Genomic DNA, 16,241 nt, shown 5'->3' with positions numbered 1-16,241 from the left:
TGGTTCTGTTTGTATCAATGAATTACTGCGAAGCATCACAGTGTCTTTGTATCAACAGGTGGGGAGATTTTCATCTTGTTTCTCTAGTAGGGTCTTCTCCCCACTTTAAAAATTGGAAACGTCTTACTTATACTCTTCTTGGGGATTATACCAGGTTGTACTACTTAAACTGGCCCATTGTATGAGTTTAGCATTGATTAAGTGGTTATAATTGACTTGACTCTATAGTAGGCTCAAAAGATTAATAAGATGAGGCCCCACACATTCCATCCTTTTCTTGGTAGGCTAACTGGGTTCTTGCCAGTGACATGTCTGGCTGGGAGATGGAGCAAATGGTGGTATGAGGGGCCAAGAGAGTGAATTTGGTTTTTTTCTATAGGAGCAGCCTTAGCAAAGACCAAACGTAGATACCTTGGGGCCATAGGTAAGATAGTCTTCCAGTCCCCAGAAAGATTGCTTGGCTAGGAAGATCATACACTGTCTCTTTCATATACATAATGTGCAAAGAAGGCTTCCCCTAAGAGTTCTTCACATAGTCTGAACTGTAAAGATAAAGCAAAACTAAAATATTTCATTTCCAAGTTCCGGAACTCTTAGGCCTTGGAATAGTAACCATGGGGTAGGCGGTCTTGTAACTGGGTCAGTTTCTTGGGCTCTGGGTGCTGAGGCTGAAAGCAAAAGAAGAACAAAGGAGGGGCTCCATGGGCGCACATGACTATGTTCACTGCTGCCTCTGTTCTGCCCTGGAGATCTGTGTGCATTAGGGAGGGTTTGGGAAAATTCTTCTATCCTTTAAAGTACCTTTAGATTTTATCCTCTCTAAGAGCGTGTGTGTGTGTGTGTGTGTGTGTGTGTGTGTGTGTGACTGTTAACTATTAATGAATCAGGAAGAAAGAAAAGTCATATTACACTCTTGACTTGTGGAAAGACTTGGAAGGACCCAGATTTCGAGTCCAGAAACCACCCTGAACTACTTGGTTGAAGGTGCTGCTATTCTTGATGGAATAGCTTGGGTTTTGAGGAATATCTCCCCAGAAACTGCCCTGAGCACGGGCATGAAGGTGAACCTCGGGCCAGACCAACCCCTGTGGAGAGGCGGGGGAGAAGACTCAGGATGAAGCCAGGAGAATGGGGCACTCGCTGAGCAGAGGCCGGAACGTGGGGCGTCCTTGAGGAGACCCTGTCAGAAGCATTTCGCACTTTTCTCTTGGCTGTGGGGAGGGTCATGTGAAGTACCAAGTCTACATATTTTGCGTTGCTGCTATTTCCCCAACTCTTCCACAACTTAGCCTAGTTTCCAAGCGTGTCTTGGTATGAGAAACCAGGCAGCAAAGAGAAGTAAGGGTTTTCTCACATTCGCTGCTCTGCTGACATCCATGTGGGAGTAGTGACATCGCATGAGAAGAAAGGAAGTTCGTGTGTCCCCAGTCTCGGTCAGAAGCAAGACATGCAGAGATGGAGCTGAGAGCAGCCCGGGAGCACCTGCAGCATGGAAGTGACTAAGGAGGAGACAGGAGACAAACCTTAGTTTTCCCCCAAATACGCTAAAGGAAGGAGATGTGTGAAGGTGGATTATGCCTAGAGCAGGGGTGGGCAAACTTTTTGACTCGAGGGCCACAATGGGTTCTTAAACTGGACCGGAGGGCCGGAACAAAAGCATGGATGGAGTGTTTGTGTGAACTAATATAAATTCAAAGTAAACATCATTACATAAAAGGGTATGGTCTTTTTTTTTTTTTTTTTTTTAGTTTTATTCATTTCAAACAGGTGGGATCCGGCCTGTGGGCCGTAGTTTGCCCACGGCTGCAGACTGTGATGATGAGGTTTAACAATTACCGAGCATATGTTATACCCTTGGGCACTGTTTGAAGCACCTTGCATATATTAACTCATTGGAATTGTGCTAATGCCATACTGAACCACTGCGAGTCAGCCCTCTCTCCTTACACTCAGCTGGACTCTACCCTCCAGAGGTCTGTCTGTGTCCAGGCATGTGAGAATCTTGGGAGATTAGGAGTAAGTCAAGAATGAGGAAGGATGCCGAAACCGGTTTGGCTCAGTGGATAGAGCGTCGGCCTGCGGACTGAAAGGTCCCGGGTTCGATTCCGGTCAAGGGCATGTACGTTGGTTGCGGGCACACCCTCAGTAGGAGATGTGCAGGAGGCAGCTGGTCGATGTTTCTCTCTCATTGATGTTTCTAACTCTCTATCCCTCTCTCTTCCTCTCTGTAAAAAATCAATAAAATATATTTTTTAAAAAAAAAGAATGAGGAAGGATAAGAGTAAATATAGTTTGATACAGATATTTAAAAAAAACAAAACAATTACCCCCCAGCTGGGCATGGCTCAGTGGTTGAGCATCAATTCCCAGTCAGGGCACATGCCCAGGTTGTGGGCTCGATCCCCAGTGGGGGACGTACAGGAGGCAGCTGATCAATGATTCTCTCTTATCATTGATGTTTCTATCTCTCTCTCCCTTCCTCTCTGAAATCAATAAAAATAAAAGAAAATGAAAAAACAATTGCTATTGGTACAAATGAGTATGGACAAGAAATAAATGAGAATAAGTGTATGAGTGGAAAGGAACAATTATTAAGTAAATGCAGTAAAGCCCAAGAATAAGTTTCCTTATGTTCATCCCATATTGGCAGTGGGGTGAGTAGAGATGGAGCATAAATCTGGCTTAATGAAGCACTGGGTTGGATCTATTGGAAAGCAGTCCCTTTGTCATCAAAGGTCTGAAACGATAAAACTCAGAAGACTTTTCCTGTGCCTCACTGAAAAAAGTGGGGGCTGTTATTGTATTAATTTGAATCTGCAGTGTAAGCAATAAAGCCATGTCCCCCTGAAAGAGACACAGGGTGGCTAAAGGACAAGAAAACAAGACCCTTACATGTGGTGCCTGCAGGAGACTCACGTCAGATCAAAAGACACACAGACTGAAAGGAAAGGGATGGAAAAAGATATTTCCTAAAAATGCTAACAGGAAGAAAAGATGGGGTAGCAATACTTATATCACACACAAAAAAATAGACTTTAAAACAAAGGCTATAACGAGGAAATGAAGAAGGAGCCAGCATTTTCACTTCTGGGTACTTAACAGAAGAAACCCAAAACACTAATTTGAAAAGACATGTGCATGTGTTTATTGCAGCATTATTTATAACTAGAGGCCCTGTGCATGAAATTCGTGCACTGGTAGGGTCCCTAGCAGCTGCCAGCTGTTAGCCGGGTACTCCCTCTCTTCCCCCCGGGCCGGCTCCACCTCCTGGTCGAATTCCCGGATAAGTCCCAGTTGAGGGGACAATTTGCATACTACTCTTTTATTATATAGGATACCCAATATGTGGAAGCAACCTAATTTATCCTAAATTTAAAGTACAGCATAGGGAATATAGTCAATAATGTTGCAATAACTATGTATGGTGTCCAGACGGGTACTATAAAACTGGGTGATCACTTCATAAGATATACAAATGTCTAATTACTCTGTTGTACACCCAAAACAAATATAATATTGTATGTCAACTGTAGAAAAATAAAAACTTATTTTAAAAATAAAACTAGAGAACATAAAAAACTATGTTCATAACACTTTCTATAAGCATGTTTAATCATTAATTAATCAAATACTTCATTTACTCAATAACTGCTTTATTGTACTCCTACTATATTCCAGGTGTTGTAAACAAAACAAAACAAATACTTGTGCTAACATTCTAGTGATTTGTTATATTGAAATCACCTGTTTATATTTGCATAAATCATTTCTATTGTGATTGCCATGTATTATCCATGCTTTCTTCCTGACACAACATAGTAAGTACCCAATAAATGTTTTTTCCCAATGAATTTTGCAAATTGAATATATTCAAATCGTTTTATTTCAATTTTGCTGTAAAAAAACACCTTTATAAAAAACTTATGCTTTAATAATGAGTTGAAAGTTTTATATAAGGAGCTATATAAAATCCATGGCTATACATTTTAGGTGCCTAAGAAAGTTGCAAAATATAATCTTAAGCAAAATTCACTTTGCTGGGGGTTGGGGGCTAAACAATGTTACTGAGTCACCAGCACCACCTGGTGGCTATTTAAGTGAACTGCTTGATTCAGTATTTGAAGTTTCTCTTGTGTGTCTCCATTCTTGCATTGACCCGGCCTTACGTATGAACCAATTCATAGTGTTGCATTGTATTGATGTACTGGGATTTATTTAAACTGGTCCCTCTTAATGACGATTATTTTTCCCGTTTTCTAGTATTATACCAAGCAATGCTGAAATTGATAATCATATTACACGTGCACTGGCATAAACGTTCCTCATCTGTTGCCATTTGACTTTGCCTTTGATATACGCCAAGATCAATTTTGTTTAAAATTTGGTCACGTTGATCAGTCATTTCTTTTCTGGCTTGGGCTTTGTTTTATGCTTTAGAAAGACCTTCTCCTGAAATGATAAATAAAAATGATTCATCCATGTTTCTACGAGTACTTTCAAGACTTTCCGTTTTACAGCCGAGTCCCTGAAAAATGGACGAAATCCAGCCTGGAGCAGGGAACAGCTCTGGGAAGCGGGGACCGGCTCCTGGCCGGCCGGCGTCTCGGGGGCGGGGAGGGAGGGGGGGGGGGGCGGGGCGGGGAGGGGGGATTGCAAGTCCTCTCCAGAGTCCGGAAAAGGTCAGCGCGTGCGGGGGAGTCTGTCCCCTTCCGGGCAGCAGCCTGAACACATTTTCAAGTTTCCCTTCTGCTGCCGGGGTCGTGTCCTGCCGCCCGGGAGCTTCGGGGCGAACGCCCCATCCACCTGCCCGGGGACAAGAGACGCGATCGTGGGTGGGCTGCGACGAGATGCAGCGTCTGGGCGGCCTCCGTGCGAACCTCGCCGGCCCGCGGTCAGGTCCATCCTGCGGACTTTCGTGCTGGTTCTCGGGCGCCATCTGGCGGCCCCGTTCAGGTAGCGTCTTCCCTCGGGAGCTCCAGCGAAATCTGCCATGGACGGGACCCGGCCCCCAACGTGGACATTCGGGAGGCCGACGGCGCTAACGGGATCGTCCCGTGGGGCCGCGGCGACGGCGCGTCATCTATTCGCCGAGATTAAACGCGCAGGGACACGAGGGGGTGTCCATTGCCGCTCTCCCGGACTAGGTTGTAGGCTGCTGGGGCGGGTGGACCAGCACCCGCCGGTGCCTGTACCCCCGCGGGACCGACGAGGGTAACGGGAGAGGATTCCCGCGCCCGGACGCCGTCCCGGACGCGGTCCGGTTGTCGGAGGCGCCTCCGAGTTTCTCCCCTTACCACTCCAGAGGCAAAGAGCTGCTCTGCCCGCGGGATGGGCCGGGGGGGCGTCTCCGGAGGACTGGACCCCCAATCTTTCCGAGTCCCGCTCTGGAGGGCACCAGCTCCGGCCGGACGGGTAAATCCGTGCCGAGCGCCCATACGGAGTGCGGGCACCTGGTGGTCGGATCTTCCCCAAATATTTCCAAGTCCCTTCCCCGGAGCTGGGGCCGGCAGGGTACCTCGCCCGGCCTCCTCTTCCTTCCCCCGTCCCGTTCTGAGGCTGAACCGCGACGAGGACAGTCCTACGGTGCTCGGCGGTGCGCTCCCGCCGGCCCGGGACCCAGACCCGCCGGGTGCCGTCCGCGCCGCGGTGCCGCGCGCCACCTGGCGGCCACTTTGTGTAGCTTCCTCCGCTGGCTCCGTTCGCAGTGGGAGCGGGATCCGACCCGCCCAGGGTCCGCGGCAGAGTCCGGAGCTGGGGGTTGTCTGCGAGGGCGGCGGGGTCCTGCAGGTGCGGATGACCATACGAAGACCTCTTCGGGGGTCTGTTCGTCGGAGGCACCTCTAGGAGGTTTTTTCCAAGTCCCCACTCACAGCCGGGGATTGGCACAGGCCGTCTTGAGGGTACGGAGAAGGAGCCCCGAGCTCGGCCCGGTTCCCCTCCTCCCGATGGCATTCCCGCGGGTTGTTGGACACTGTCTGCCCCCAGGTGTCTGGACATTTCATCCATTTCATCCTCTCAAGTTGGGCACACGAGCCTTCTTTCTGGCCTCCCCCCAATGTTCTCCCTATTTCTGACATTTTAAAAAATATATATTTTATAGGGTTTTTTTTTTTACAGAGAGGAGGGGAGAGGGAGAGAGAGTTAGAAACATCAATGAGAGAGGAACATCGATCAGCTGCCTACTGCACACCCTCTACTGGGGATGTGCCCGCAACCAAGGTACATGCCCTTGACGGGAATCGAACCTGGGACCCTACGGTCTGCAGGCCGGGGCTCCATCCACTGAGCCAAACCGGTTAGGGCTATTTCTGACATTTTGCTGCACAGCAGCCCCTTCCCAATTTGAACAGTGCAGGACTCCCTCCCGCTGAGATGAGGAAGGCATGATGCTGAGGCAGGTCAGTAAAAAGCTAGGATATTCCCTGACAAGCGGGACGAGGAAAACGGAGACAAAATAAACTAACAGCCAAGCAATTAACAGAGCTAACGAGACCCAGTCTTCCCTAACCAAAGGCACTTAAGAGCAGATGATGCTCATTGCTCCTCCCCAACCAGAGAGCGGGCAGCTTACGTTACCTTAGGGCAGAGGTTCTCAACCTTGGCTGCACATGAGAATCACCTGGGAATCTTTTTAAAATCCTGATTTCTGGGCCTCATCCTCCGGAAATTCTGTTTCTTTGTTACTAATGTTGTAACCCCACCCCATAACAAAGAAACAGAATTTCCGGAGGATGAGGCCCAGAAATCGGGATTTTAAAAAGATTCCCAGGTGATTCTAATGTGCAGCCCAGGTTGAGAACCACTGGCTTAGGGAGATAGATGACAGAGACCCAGTTAGTGCCATTAGTGCCAGCCGAACCCCAACATGAATGAAGTCGGGATAATAAGTAACAACAGCAACAAAAAGTTAGAGCCAGACAAATCCAAAATAGAAGTAAAGCTGACCAAAGACCTCAAGCCCCTCTGTAGGCTCATGTTGATGTGTCAGAATATTAAACACCTGGAAAGCTCATGCGTATGAAGGGAGCCCTCCCCTAGCATTCCCGCCTGCAGAAACCAGATCAAACGCTCAGGACCAAGGGGGCCTGCACCCCCCTCCTTTGAGCGCACCCCAGCCAAGCCTCCTTTTCCTCAGGCCTGTGTACTTTTTCTTTCTTTCTCCTAAGCCCCGAGGGCCCTCCTCTCGCCTAACTTTTTAGTGAGCCCAGCCCAGGCTCACTGCCGTCAGTGATCTCGCTGCTTCTATACGAAGCCCTTCTTTGGTTCCACTGTCCCACACGTTGATAAACACTCTCTCAACATCACCTGGACTGACTGTATATTGGCTTCTTTCCTGCCTGAAGTCAAGAACCCACACATTCCTGCCCTGCGGGGGTGGTTCAGTGGTTGCGTGTCCACCTATGAACCAGGGGGTCGCTGTTGGATTACCTGTCAGGGCACATGCCCAGGTTTCTGGCTCAATCCCCAGTAGGGGGTGTGCAGGAGGCAGGCCATCAATTCTCTCTCATCAGGGATGTTTCTATCCCTCTCCCTTACTCTCTGAAATCAGTATATATATATATATATATATATATATATATATATATATATATATATATATATATAATGTTCTTTATATATATATAAAGAACCCACCCATTCCAGACGGGGCAGACCCATGACAATGCTCAATGCTATTTCTCTAAGACGGGAATCTCCCGCCTCCTGCCCCCAAGAGCACAGCAGTCTGATTTTTTTGGTAGATTTTTATAGTTTATAGAAAGTGTAATTGGGGATTCCCAATCATTTATTTTCAAGGTTGGAATGAGGCGTTGAACTGGGTTTTCTTCTCCATGCTGACCCTGTGGGTGGAGGTGGACGAGGGGCGGAGATGCCAGCCCCATGCCAGCCCCATGCCAGGCACGCGTAGGCCCTGCCTGGAGCTCCCCGCCCGGGGCGGGGGCAGTCTCGCTTGACAAGTGGCCCGGAATAGCGTCCCACGAGTGGAAGACAAGAAGACCGAGGCCCAAAAAGTGACAAAACTGGCGCAAGGTCACGCCGCTTAACACTGGCGGAGCTCGGGGACTCCGTGACCCAAGCACTTTTGGTGGGAGGCCGCCCGGTGGAGGCGGCAGGATCCTCAGGCCGCCCCAGCGGACGCATGCGCAGGACCAGCCCTTGCCCCGCGCAGCCCCATGAGGCCATGAACGTCCAGAGGCAGCGAGAGGGAGAAGCTGGGAACGGAGCTTGGGTCAGTGCCGACACCTGCGGGCTGGGCTGCATCTAGGAAACCCGGGATTTCCGTGCGGTGGAGTTACGCCTCCGGGGTTGCGTGGGCGGGGAAGGGGGCGGGGAAAGGGGCGGGGACGACGCGAGACCCGCCCAGGAGCTTCCGCTGAGGGGCGGAGCGAGCCTCGTTCTGGCTGACGCGCAAAGCTGGCCGTAACGCGCTCTGAACTGTCGTAAAAGGGGGCGGGGCGCCCCGGGCTCGGGACTGGCCTACGGCGGGGAGCGTCCCTCCGGGCCGCGGCTGGCAGGGTGCGGGGCCATGGAGCGCTATGCGGGCGCCTTGGAGGAGGCGGTGGATGGTGCTCGGCAGCAGGAGCGGCACTACCAGCTGCTGTCAGCGCTGCAGAGCCTGGTCAAGGAGCTGCCCAGGTGCGGGCCGCGGGGCGGGCGGCTGCGGCGGGGCCCGGTCCTGCCCGCGCTCACCACGCCCCTCTGCCCGCAGCTCTTTCCAGCAGCGCCTGTCCTACACCACGCTCAGCGACCTGGCCCTGGCGCTCCTCGACGGCACCGTGTTCGAGATCGTGCAGGGGCTGCTGGAGATCCAGCACCTCACCGAGAAGAGCCTCTACAACCAGCGCCTGCGGCTGCAGAACGAGCACCGAGGTGCGTGGGGGCGGCGGGCCGACGGCGCTCCTCCTGCGGGAGGGAGGCCAGCTGCCCTGGGAGCTCGCGGTCTCTGCGGGCCGAGCCCTTCCCTGGGTGTTGCTCGGTAGAAGTTCCTAATAGTGAGCAGATCTAGGGCGGAGTCTTTACTAGCGTTTTTTGGTGTATTTTTTTTGTTTGTTTTTGTTTTTTGGTGGCCAATGGGTCAATCCAGTTTTGTGGCTGGACAGGTACTAACGGTGTGACATTGTCCTGTGCGTGGCAGAATGTTGAGGAGCATCCCTGGCTTCTGTCCACCGGATGGCAGGGGCTCCCTCCCCCAGGCATGACAACCCAAAATGCCTCAGACATTCTTGGGGGTCAACGCTAGCCCAGGATTGAGAACCAGTGCTCTGGAACAGTGACTCTCCTGTGTAACCGTAGAGGCTAGCTAGCCTCCTGAGAAATGAATCACTCAAGGGTGCCTTCCACCTTCAGTCCAGGGTCAGGTTACCTAGCTTGTCTCAAATTGTCTGCCGCTTTATAAGGATTCGGTGTGGATTCGTGCATTGCAGTTGGTTTCTTTGGTCTCGGCTTCTGGAAGCCCTCCGCATTTATTGTGGCATTGGCCTTTTGAAAACTCCAAGGCGTCCTACCTGCAGAATGTCCACACTCTGGACCTGTCACATTGCATCTTCCCGCTGCCATTTAACCCATTTCTCCCCCCCCTCCCCCCCTCCGTGTTTGCTGTAAAGTGGGCAGCAGGCAGAGCCTGGTGGTATGCAGGTTAAATGTGGCAATAATTCCTCTGGTAATACAGGTCCCTTCCCAATGGAGACAGGCGACATATGTCTGCCCCAGAATTAGTGTGTTTCTGTGATGGTTTTGTCAAATCTTTTTTATGCATCTGTTGAGAGATGATCAGTAGTTTTTTGGTTACTATGGTAAATTACATTGTTGTTGTTTTTAATTCCTGGGATAAACTGTATTCCTGGAATAGATCCTACTTGGTCATGATGTATTGTCCTTTTGGTCTACGTTGGATTGGATTTGCTAAAATCTCAAAGATTTTTGTCTTTGTGTTCATGAGGGACATCACTCTGTAGTTTTCTCGTGATGTCTGGTTTGGGTGTCAGGGTGATACTGACTTCATAGGGTGGGCTGGGAAGTGCTCTCTTCGGTTTTCCAGAAGAGTTCGAGTAGGATCAGTATTACATCTGCCCTGTTTGGGTGGTTATCTTTGTAAACATTTTTATCTATCTATATAATCTACATAAAGCGCTAATATGCGAAGTGTCCTTCTTCACTCCGTCTGGGTAATGACATCAAGTAGCAACACCTGGCTTCCTCTCCCTAGCGATGACTAGCCTCCTTGGAGTTTCTTCAGCCCAGGAACACGACTTGCTTTATAGCCAGGTGGAAACACTTTACAGTGTAATCAGATGTCTGTGAAGCGTTTTCCCGTGCCTCCTCTCATTTGATCCTCACAGAAGTCCTGGAGTAGGTAGATAGGAGACTCAGTGGAATCCTATTTTCTTTTCATTAGCCAGAAAACGGAGATTTAGAAAGCTTAGAAACTTGACCCGACTGAAAAGAAGAAATAGTGTGGGGAAGACTTAGTGTGAAAATGACCTCAGGTTTTCTCACTGCGCAGAATTTGGTCAAACACTGCTGCAGTTAAATATTTTACCCTTTGTTCTCCCTGCGTGATCTATAATAATAATCTGCTTCGTGTTGATATTTACTGCTGTGTTGCTGATAATTACCTGAAAGAGAAGTTGGGGTGCTTCACTGGGCTGGGAAAAGTTTAGCTACATCAGAAAGCAGGTCTAACTAAGCAAGTTCTATATCTATAAAAGGCTAAGTTGGCTCGTGCATGCGCGATACATAGAAAGCTCTTGGTGGCGCCTATCGCACTGGTGTTTCCATCTGTCACTGTCGATCATGAATTTGGTTGACACTTCTATTATAGAGAAAGGGCGAATAGCGATATTAAAATATTTCTTCTAATTAATTTCCTTTCAATATGTACGAGCTCATGCACGGGCCACTAGTTGAGGTATAAGATACATATGCTCACAAACCCAAAATACATAGCTCATCATTCTTTTTAATGCTCAAATCGTGCCGCATTTGGCCAGTGGGAGGACTTCAGCCTGGCTCCTGAGTCTTGTTGACAAGTCCCATCATTCTTTGAGCACTTCCTTGCTTCCTGGTAGCAGTGGTTCTCAACCTTCTGGCCCTTTAAGTACAGTTCCTCATGTTGTGACCCAACCATAAAATTATGTTCGTTGCTACTTCATAACTGTAATGTTGCTACTGTTATGAGTTGTAATGTCAATATCTGATCTGCAGGATGGTCTTAGGCGACCCCTGTGAAAGGGTCGTTCGACCACCAAAGGGGTCGCAACCCACAGGTTGAGAACCGCAGGTAGAGGCACGTGTTCAGGCTCATCTTTCCTCGTTCTTTCCCTGTCTCAGCCCCTCTTCTAGTCAGACCACCTGCAGCTTCCCCACACTGACCAGCCTCCCATTAGGACGGACACCTTTGGCCGTGTAAAGCTTTCACTCCTGCCTTCGATTGAGTCTGCAGGTGCAGGCAGCAGTGGTGGCTCACTCTTGCTGTCAATAAGTATTTAGTAAACGCGCTCTTGTTTTGGTAATCTTTATCTCCACAGAGGTTAGTAATTTGGGGAGCAAATAAAGCACTCAGAATAATATATTTTTTTAAAGAGGAACCTGCCATTTCTCCATGGAATGGTTTTGTTTGTTTCCTTTTAGTCTTTATTGTTGAAAGTATTACATCGGTGCTCCTTTTTCCCTCCATTAGCCTCTTCCAGCCCGCTCCCCCCCGCCCCCCAGGTTTTTTTTTAATTGTACTTCGTCATATTTACTCATTTACTAAAAACAGAATGTTTCATGAATTTGCATGTCATCCTTGAGCAAGGGCCATGCTGATCCTCTCTGTATCGCTCCAGTTTTAGTCTGTGTGCTGCGGGAGTGAGCCCGAGGCTTGGTTCCACCTGGTGGGAAGTGTTTGATACGCTCTAGACCAGCGGTTCTCAACCTGTGGGTCGCTACCCCTCTGGGGGTCGAACGACCCTTTCACAGGGGTCGCCTAAGACCATTGGAAAACACATATATAATTACATATTATTTTTGTGATTCATCACTATGCTTTAATTATGTTCAGTTTGTAACAATGAAAATACATCCTGCATATCAGATATTTACATGACGATTCATAACAGTAGCAAAATTACAGTTATGAAGTAGCAACGAAAATAATTTTATGGTTGGGGGTCACCCCAACAGGAGGAACTGTATTAAAGGGTCGCGGCATTAGGAAGGTTGAGAAACGCTGCTCTAGACCCTTTGCTACTTGTCCTTCAGAACATGTGGGCAGGTTTGGTGCTGCCAGCAGTGGGCAAGCGCCCTGTGACTTTCTGCTTGTCCCTTCCTCGGTCTGCGCAGGTGGTGACTGGCTGTGGTCGCTCTCCTTGGTCATGACTGAGGCCCTGCCCCTGCACCCCTGCACCCCTGCAGCGGGCGCCGCTCTCCTCTGATCGCTGGCTGCTCACCCAGTGGAGTCTGGGCGTGGACCTGGGATTTGCAGCAACGTTTAATAAACAGTGAAGGGGACAGTTCCCCGTATTTATGTTTTCCTCACACCCTGCCTCCATGTGGCACACACATCAACTAGGGTTCGTGTTCTTGCGCCTATGTCTTGAGGGTGGCTCTTGGTTTCAGACTCATTTATTTAATGTGATAAATGCCATAGTCGAGGTGTGTACCGGATGCCAAGAAACGGGAGGCTGTGGGCACAGCAGGTACCGAAGGACTGGCAGCACCTCAGGGGCTCTCCTGAAAGAGCTGCAGTGTGAGGGTTCTGCCGGGGACAGGGCTGGGCTTGTGTTCCCTTAGGACCAGGGCCCCCCTTTATGGGAAGCTACAGCCACTTGACACCTACTGGTGGTCTAAGATGTGGGCCGTGTAGTGTCATGTATTCTGTTTTGTGACTGGTTTCCTTTCTTCTCTGTCCAGTCCTGTGAGACTCCATGCTAATCTTCCCTGTATCATTCCCATTTTAGTATTTGTGCTCAAGGCTTGGCTCCTATCAGGGGGGAGTTTTTGATACTCTCTAGGCCAGCGGTTCTCAACCTTGGCTGCACATTAGAATCACCTGGGAATCTTTTCAAAATCCTGATTTCTGGGCCTCACCCTCCGGAAATTCTGTTTCTTTGTTATGGGGTGGGGCCACAACATTAGTAACAAAGAAACAGAATTTCCGGAGGATGAGGCCCAGAAATCAGGATTTTAAAAAGATTCCCAGGTGATTCTAATGTGCAGCCAAGGTTGAGAAACGCTGCTCTAGACCCTTTGCTGCGTGTCCTTCGGAACATTTGGGCAGAGGCCACACCTTGCTCTGGCACAGGGACGCCCCTCCTCATCCTCCTTTTCCAGGCCTCTGCCTGGGTGGTCTCCTGGACATCTCAGTGGATGTCCCATGGACGATGAGCAGGTCACACCCAGGACTGCTGGCCAGTGGCCATCTGAGCCCAGAAGTCTCCAGACCAAAGTCTCTCACCCACATGGTCTTGAGTCCAGGCTCCAGCCCTGAGCCCACCCCACACCAGCCTGCCCTCCCTCACCCTCTAGGGCACTATACCTTCCCGAGTCCCCTGGAGCCTCCTGCTGGAGAAAGGCCCTGCCCTGGGGGAGGGTAGGACTAAGTGGGCTGGGCTGCTCGGCGTCCCCGGAGCTCCCCCCCTCACCGCCCTGCACCCCTACCCCCCCGCCCCCCCCCCGGTTTCTTGTACAAGGCTTCGGGGGCGGCTGGGTGATCAGTTGGGGCCTCACGTCTACGCCTTTACCTGGCTGCCCTGGGCCTCAGTTTGGTGCTGAGTTCAGGCAGGCCCTGAGGTGGGAGGTGTTCCCTGGCCCCTCCACCTCGCCCCTGCCGCCTCCTGATGGACTCTCTGGTCTTGTTCCCTCCCAGTGCTCCGGCAGGCACTGCGGCAGAAGCACCAGGAAGCCCAGCAGGCCTGCCGGCCCCACAACTTGCCCGTGCTCCAGGCAGCTCAGCAGCGCGAGCAGGAGGTACGGGTGCAGGCAGAGTGGGCGCCACCTGGGCTCTGCTGACGGGGCCCGGTGGAGGGGCTCAGGGGGACTTGGGAGCTGCTGGCTGTCCTGGGCCCCAGCCTGGGGTGGGCTGCTGAAGGCTTGGAGAGTTCTTACATGTGGCTTCTCACCATGGGGTGTTGGGAGTGCCAGGACCAGGTAGAGAGTGTGCGATCCCCTCCACCTGCTCCCCAAGACCGCAGCTCCTGATGGGCTGGGCCTGTGCAGGGACTGTTGTGCCCATGGCCTTGGAGGTGCAAGGGCAATGGTGGGGTGACAGGGAGTCGGCAGGGGCCCGTCCTGCTCCCTGGTTACTCAGGGACAACCAGAAAGCCTAAATGTGACCAAGCAGCCATGGATGATGGGGGTGCATGCAGAGAGAGGTGTGGGGTTCCGAGGCAGTCTCAAGGCCGGGGTGCAGGGAGGAGGTGCCGAGCTGGAGTCTCAGGCAGCCCCGTGGGGAAGTAATGTGCACAGAGGCCCAGAGACAGTGGCCGACTTGACAGAAGCAGAGATGGAACGGCGTCTGCCAGTTCATGGTGGCCCTGAGCAGTCAGCACTGGGTGCGGCCTGGTGCAGCAGAGGGAGGACACCTGGCGGGAGGGCCTAGAGAGGACATTGAGGGAGGATAGCCGAGCCCTCTGGGGGGTCTGGTGTGGCCAAGAAGGCAATGATCTGGGCGCAGTAAGGGAGCCATCAGTGGTCCTGGAGCCCAGGCTTCTAGAAGGGTGGCAGTGGCAGGCCAGGACCCTGTGTGTGAGGTATTAGTGGGTGGAGGCTGAATCCCTGAGCTGCCCTCACTGTGGCAGGCGATGGAGCACCGGATCCGTGAGGAGCAGCGGGCCATGGACCAGAAGATCATCCTGGAGCTGGACCGGAAGGTGGCGGACCAGCAGAGCACACTGGAGAAGGCGGGCGTTGCTGGCTTCTACGTGACCACCAACCCGCAGGTCAGTGAGCTGGGCCTGCCCTGGCACAGCCCCGGGGACCTAATCCCCAAAGGCCAGATTCCGTTGGGGTTTTAGGGCTGGGTGCCCAGGCATGGCAGGGTACGAGTGGGGGTGGGGAGGCCTGGGGTGCGCGGAGGAAGGGGAATGGGAGGAGTTCGGCTCCGGGAAGGGTTTCTGTGCAGCGCTCAGCATGGAGGCTGGTCCCACCGCCTCTGCCCGCAGGTGCAGGGGCACTGCTCACCGTCCCCAGCTCCACGGCGCCTGTGGGACCCCCTCGGCATACATCTGTGTGCACCAAGCCTCTGGCAGGCTGTGGCCAGACTCACTGCCTGGCACACTCTAGGCCCTGAGGCCTGCTCCTGGGGAACGGGGCTTCTACCTGGGCCTTTACTGGGGCAAAGGGGGCCCCGGTGTCATTCTGGCCTCACAGTGGCCCCTCTGGATCCCAGGAGCTGACACTACAGATGAACCTGTTGGAGCTCATCCGGAAGCTGCAGCAAAGAGGCTGCCCGGCGGGGAAAGCAGCCCTGTGAGCAGGTGGGGTCCCTGCCGGTCACCCACTGCCCGTCCTGGCTGGGAAGACAGTCCTGTCCCCCTGTCGCCATGCGTAGCAGAAAGCTAAGGAGCTCGTCTTCCTGATGTCTGGCCACCACCCTCCTAGGTGCCTGCAGGAAGGGTCACCTCTGAGGAGAGGCAGGGTGGACCCTGGCTGTGTCTGCCGCCCCCCCTCCCCCTTTGTCAGGGGTTTTACGCCTAAAGCAAGAACGGTGTGGGGAGGGGGGAGCAGGCCGGCCTACTGGCTGGCTGCACCAGAGCTGAGCAGAGGGTAGGGCTAGAGCCCCTGGCACCAGGCTCTGCTTATTTCTGGTCTCAGCCCCGTTCTTGATCGGTACCGCCCCCAAGTAGGAGAGGCTCTCGGCCCAACGCTTGTGTGAGCCAGAGAAATAAAGGCGCCTTGGTATGGCCTGCAAGTGGCTTGTGTGACAGCTCTGTGGTATCTGTCATGACCAGGGCCCAGCTGGGCCCTCACATGGCAGCTCCACGGCCTGCGGAGGGTACCCCCACCCCGTGTCACAGAGGCCCCTGCCTGGGGCTGTCCCCGTGCAGCCCCAGGCCCATCACCTTTTCCCTGGGCCACTAGGGCGCAGCCAGTCTGCCCTATGGGGCTGGCAGCTGAGGGACGCGGTGGGTGGCAGCCACGGGCCTGCTCCTATTGGAGCAGCAAAAGCCTGGTGTGGGTCATGGGCACAGGGAGCAGGAAGGGGGTGAGGGAGGGAGAGACCAGGGTGGAGAAGCACCATGCATAATCCCTGGGGCCTC

General features: G+C 52.2%; 1 protein-coding gene and 1 non-coding gene across 2 annotated transcripts; one reads left to right on the top strand and one right to left on the bottom strand.

Moving 5' to 3' along the window:
- The first annotated feature begins 8,459 nt into the window (after window positions 1-8,459).
- On the top strand, window positions 8,460-16,181 carry LOC138998041 (protein DGCR6). The gene is made up of 5 exons (XM_070400113.1): window positions 8,460-8,637; window positions 8,711-8,871; window positions 13,850-13,950; window positions 14,781-14,921; window positions 15,371-16,181. The coding sequence occupies exons 1-5, from the start codon at window positions 8,528-8,530 to the stop codon at window positions 15,452-15,454; spliced, it is 597 nt and encodes a 198-aa protein (XP_070256214.1). The 5' UTR covers window positions 8,460-8,527; the 3' UTR covers window positions 15,455-16,181.
- Window positions 11,752-11,858, bottom strand: LOC138998214 (U6 spliceosomal RNA). Its single transcript, XR_011469086.1, has one exon. It is a non-coding gene; the product is annotated as a U6 spliceosomal RNA (small nuclear RNA).
- Window positions 16,182-16,241: the final 60 nt, after the last annotated feature.

The sequence above is a fragment of the Myotis yumanensis genome, unplaced genomic scaffold, assembly GCF_028538775.1.
Source record: "Myotis yumanensis isolate MYYU_CA2020_CCGP unplaced genomic scaffold, mMyoYum1.0.hap1 SCAF_19, whole genome shotgun sequence".
In the NCBI taxonomy this organism is placed as follows: domain Eukaryota; kingdom Metazoa; phylum Chordata; class Mammalia; order Chiroptera; family Vespertilionidae; genus Myotis; species Myotis yumanensis.
The sequence above is the reverse complement of the archived record's forward strand: the minus strand, read 5'-3'. Positions and strand labels throughout refer to the sequence as shown.

What these genes read in the sequence shown, in the direction of transcription:
- LOC138998041 (XM_070400113.1), top strand. Translation starts at nt 8,528, where the DNA reads ATGGAGCGCTATGCGGGCGCCTTGGAGGAGGCGGTGGATGGTGCTCGG. An exon ending in CTCAGCAGCGCGAGCAGGAG is followed by an intron (nt 13,951 to 14,780) that starts GTACGGGTGCAG and finishes TCACTGTGGCAG; the next exon opens with GCGATGGAGCACCGGATCCG. An exon ending in ACGTGACCACCAACCCGCAG is followed by an intron (nt 14,922 to 15,370) that starts GTCAGTGAGCTG and finishes TCTGGATCCCAG; the next exon opens with GAGCTGACACTACAGATGAA.